Here is a 4,039-nt window from a genome sequence, read left to right on the forward strand (position 1 = left end):
GATAGAGCTCTGGGGGCTAGTGGACTCAAGGGATATGGGGAGAAGGCAGGCACAGGTTACTGATTGTAGATGATCAGCCATGATCACAATGAATGGCAGTGCTGGCTCGAAGGGCCGAATGGCCTCCTCCTGCACCTATTTTCTATGTTTCTATGATTCTATGAATGAATGCTTGTTTTCTCTGGCGTTCGAGATCTAAAAGTCAGAAGGCTTGAAAATCATCCAGAAACATTGATCAGAAGTTAGAAGGAACGGACGGTTTGCTGGTGTGGCTGCTTATTGTGTGGGGGGTGGGGTGGGGAGGAAGGGGGTTGTTTATTCTGAGGGCACGCGTCGGGCGCACGACAGGGACACCGGAATTTAGAGGGAGGGTTTGGCGAAGGGGCGGAGTTGCGGCGTAAAGCTGCCGTTTGAAAAGGCAGCGGCTGGGAGCAGGCGGGCGCAGAGCTGGCGCCGAGCAAGAGGAAGCGTGCCCACAGAGAGGGGGAGGGAGGGAGGGCTCGCATTGGCAACAACAAAAACAACACCAAAAAAAACCCTCAATAAAATCTATAAAAGGCGGCTTGGGAGTGAAGTGCGGCACAGCACGCGAACGGCACGGGTCGGGCGCAACGCCGGCGGAGTTTGCGCCCTTCCCAAGTCTACAGAGCGGCGCGGAGTTGCTCCCTCCCCTCCCCGATGCCCACCATGTGCAGCACTGCCAGGAGCGTGGGATCGCAACAACAGCATGCGTGCCTGGAGTCCGCCTGCCTTTACGCCGCCGTTGCGCCTGGCGAGCGTGATGCCAGCCCGGGCTCCGGGCAGCCGCAGTCCTTGTCCTCCGCCAAGCACCGGCACCAGGTGAAGAGACAGCGCTCCTGTTCCCCGGAGCTGCTGAGGTGCAAGAGGCGTCTCAGCTTCAGCGGTTTCGGCTACACTTTACCACCGCAGCAACCGGCCGCCGTGGCCCGGCGCAACGAGCGGGAGAGGAACCGGGTGAAGCTGGTGAACATGGGCTTCGCCACCCTGCGGGAGCACGTCCCCAACGGCAGCGCCAACAAGAAGATGAGCAAGGTGGAGACTCTGCGCTCTGCCGTCGAGTACATCCGAGCGTTGCAACAACTGCTGGATGAACACGACGCGGTGAGCGCCGTCTTCCAGTCCGGACTGCTCTCGCCCGGACTCTCCGCTGAGATGAACTCCATGGCCGGCTCGCCCCTTTCCTCCTGCTCGTCCGACGACGCCTCCTGCGACCCGCTCAGCGCTGAGGAGCAGGAGCTGCTGGACTTTACCACCTGGTTCTAAGCGGCCACCTGCCTCTCCTCCCTCCCGGCGCAGCAGGTAAGCTGATCAGCGCCCACATTACACTTGGGCGAAAGCGCGGTAAAATACCTGACCTCCCATCATCCTTGGCCCAAGCTCCTGTAGATACAAGGAGGAACTCAAGATGTCGGTTAATATAAAAAAGGGCACAAAATGCTGGAGTAACTCAGTGGGTCAAGTAGCATCTCTGGAGAACATGGTTGGGCAATGTTTCTGTTTGGGACCCTTCATCAGTCGGAAACGTCATCTATGCATGTTCTCCGAAGATGCTGCCTGACCCGCTGAGTTACTCCAGCACTCTGTGTCCAATTTCCTGTAGAAACAATGAACTGAAGATTGCTGGTTAATACAAAATTGACACAAAATCCGCCGTAGCCCGACGGGTCAGGCAGCATCTCTGGGAAACATGAATTGGGACCCTTCAGATTGAAACATCAACTATGGCTCTCCCCTTTTCCAGCTTTCTCTCTCCCCCCACCCCCCACCCCCGGAATAATTTAAGAAGGGTCCCGACCTGAAACGTCACCTGTCCATGTTCTCCAGAGATGTAGCCTGACCCGCTGAGTTACTCCAGCACTTTGCGTCCAATTCCAGCTGTCCTTACGCGCACATCCAAAACTCAGACACGGCGCGACCAATTTCTTCAACTTGCCCCCTTCAGACCAATTTTACGCCTATCATTTGATTTTTAAACGCTGGGTGGGTTTGAGTTATTCAAGAGGGGGGGGGGGGGTGGTCAACCGTGGGTCTTCCCCCAGCGCCCCGGAAATATCAGAGAGTTGGGCGCACAAATCCCATCACCCAAGTCATGGATCAGTTTGAAGAAGGGCCCCGATCCGAATCAGTCCATTCCCATCACAGATACTGCCTGGCCCGCCGAGTTCCTACAGCACTTTGTGGGGGGGGTTTTTGTGCTCAAGATTCCTCCACCTACTGTCACCTCCTCTACCCGAGTTATCATCCAGTGCATCAGGAAGCTCATTTGACAACGGGGCCATTTAGACAAGTGACAGTATTGACGAAACAAAGAACTGCAGATGCCGATTTACACCAAAGATAGATAATAAAGTGCTGTAGCAACTCGGCGGGCCAGGGAGCATCACTGGAGGAAAAAAAAGATGGGTAACGTAAGTTTGAAGAAGGGTACCGACAGGAAACGTCACCCATCCTTTTTTCTCCAGAGGTGCTCTCTGACCCGCTGAGTTACTCCAGTACTTTGTGTCTATCTTTGACGGTGTTGCCGGCTGGTGAGGACTTTAAACAAAAAGGAAACAAAGTGCTGGAGGAACTCAAATGGCCAGGCAGCATCTGTGGAGGGAATGAAGAGGGGGGGGGGGGTCCCGAGATGTTCTCCAGAGATGCTGTTTGACCCGCCGAGTTTCTCCAGCACGTTGTATCTTCTTTCATCGTCTGACCATTTCTCACCATAGATGCTGCGTGACCCGATGAGCTTTTTTATCAGCACTTTGGGTTTTTTTCTCTTCATAATTGCGGTCTCTCGCGTCTCCACGAAGACTTTAACCAGTTTCTTCTTCCTTTGCATTGTCCAGGTCTGCGAGTGAAGTATCTGGAGACAGGAGATCAGGAGGCAAGAGGACAAGACACGCTGCTTGCCTTCACGACCCACTTCAGCCGACACCCTGAAACCCACCAGCCGTCCGTGAATGTAGTTCCACACAAAGGCAGACCACCAAGGCTGAGTCTCACTCCGGGACCCGCGGTTGCATTGGCCAACTCTACCGCAAACTGTTAGGCCACACACACTCGGAGGGCGAAGATGTCAAGAAATTATACTTGGGCACTACCGGCCAATTTGGACTATCACCATCTCTTGTTCAAAGTTTCTAAGCGAAGAGAACTTTGATAAGCCTTCTAACGTGACAAGAATACTATTTTGTTCGTTTCTCTAAACAAAACGCATTAGGCTTTATCCAAACAAAGAGCCGCGCGTGTGTGTTTTAATGAGACTATTTTTCGATATAGAATGCTTCCAGTCTCTGTCAGTTTTTGTTGTTTTTTTAAAGAAAAATCTATTTGTATCTATGCTAACAGTCCTGAAATATATTAAGCTATTTTTGTATATAAGAGAGATGGATTTATAGAGTTTTGTACATTTTTTAAAATGTGAATATGGCGATTTATAAAGGAACGTGTGATGTACGCGCCATGGCCTGTACACCCTTGCCTTTTAACTGCCTAGGTGTGATTTGAAAAGTCACTGATTCGGGTACCAGGCATACTGTAGAGCCAGTTAGTGTCTTATGATCGAATTTATCTACTGCTGTGGAACTTGGCAAATTCACTGCCCAACAAAGTTGACTTAGTTCCTAGTTGGTTTACAGCCATAGTTCTTGCTTCTTTTTATTCGTGACTTTTGTCTTATATTATATATATATATATACAATGGCCTTTTCTGAAAACTGACCTATGACCTTTTTTTCTACATACTAGTTTCATAATAAAACTTCTTGTGGAAATAAACTGCTGAAACTAATGTGCTTGATTGGATTTCTTTTCCTGATCATTTGAGGGTACACCAAATCATACTTGGATTTCTGAAAGATATAAAGCTTATAGCATGTTTCCAATGCTCCACAATGTACCTACCAGAATATGGAACTCTTATTTTGTAAGTGTTTGGCTCATGTGGTTCCCCAGGCCAGGGATTAAGGGACCAGGTTAAAGGGCTGCAGGAACTCAACCGGTCAGCCAGCATCTGTGGAGGGAATGGGCAGAT

General features: G+C 50.7%; 1 protein-coding gene across 1 annotated transcript; it reads left to right on the plus strand.

The window, feature by feature from the left end:
• Positions 1 to 572: 572 nt before the first annotated feature.
• Positions 573 to 3,727, plus strand: ascl1a (achaete-scute family bHLH transcription factor 1a). Its single transcript, XM_078416576.1, has 2 exons — positions 573 to 1,320; positions 2,853 to 3,727. The coding sequence occupies exon 1, from the start codon at positions 679 to 681 to the stop codon at positions 1,282 to 1,284; it is 606 nt and encodes a 201-aa protein (XP_078272702.1). The 5' UTR covers positions 573 to 678; the 3' UTR covers positions 1,285 to 1,320; positions 2,853 to 3,727.
• The last annotated feature ends 312 nt before the right edge of the window (positions 3,728 to 4,039 follow it).

This window comes from Rhinoraja longicauda, chromosome 20, assembly GCF_053455715.1.
Source record: "Rhinoraja longicauda isolate Sanriku21f chromosome 20, sRhiLon1.1, whole genome shotgun sequence".
In the NCBI taxonomy this organism is placed as follows: domain Eukaryota; kingdom Metazoa; phylum Chordata; class Chondrichthyes; order Rajiformes; family Arhynchobatidae; genus Rhinoraja; species Rhinoraja longicauda.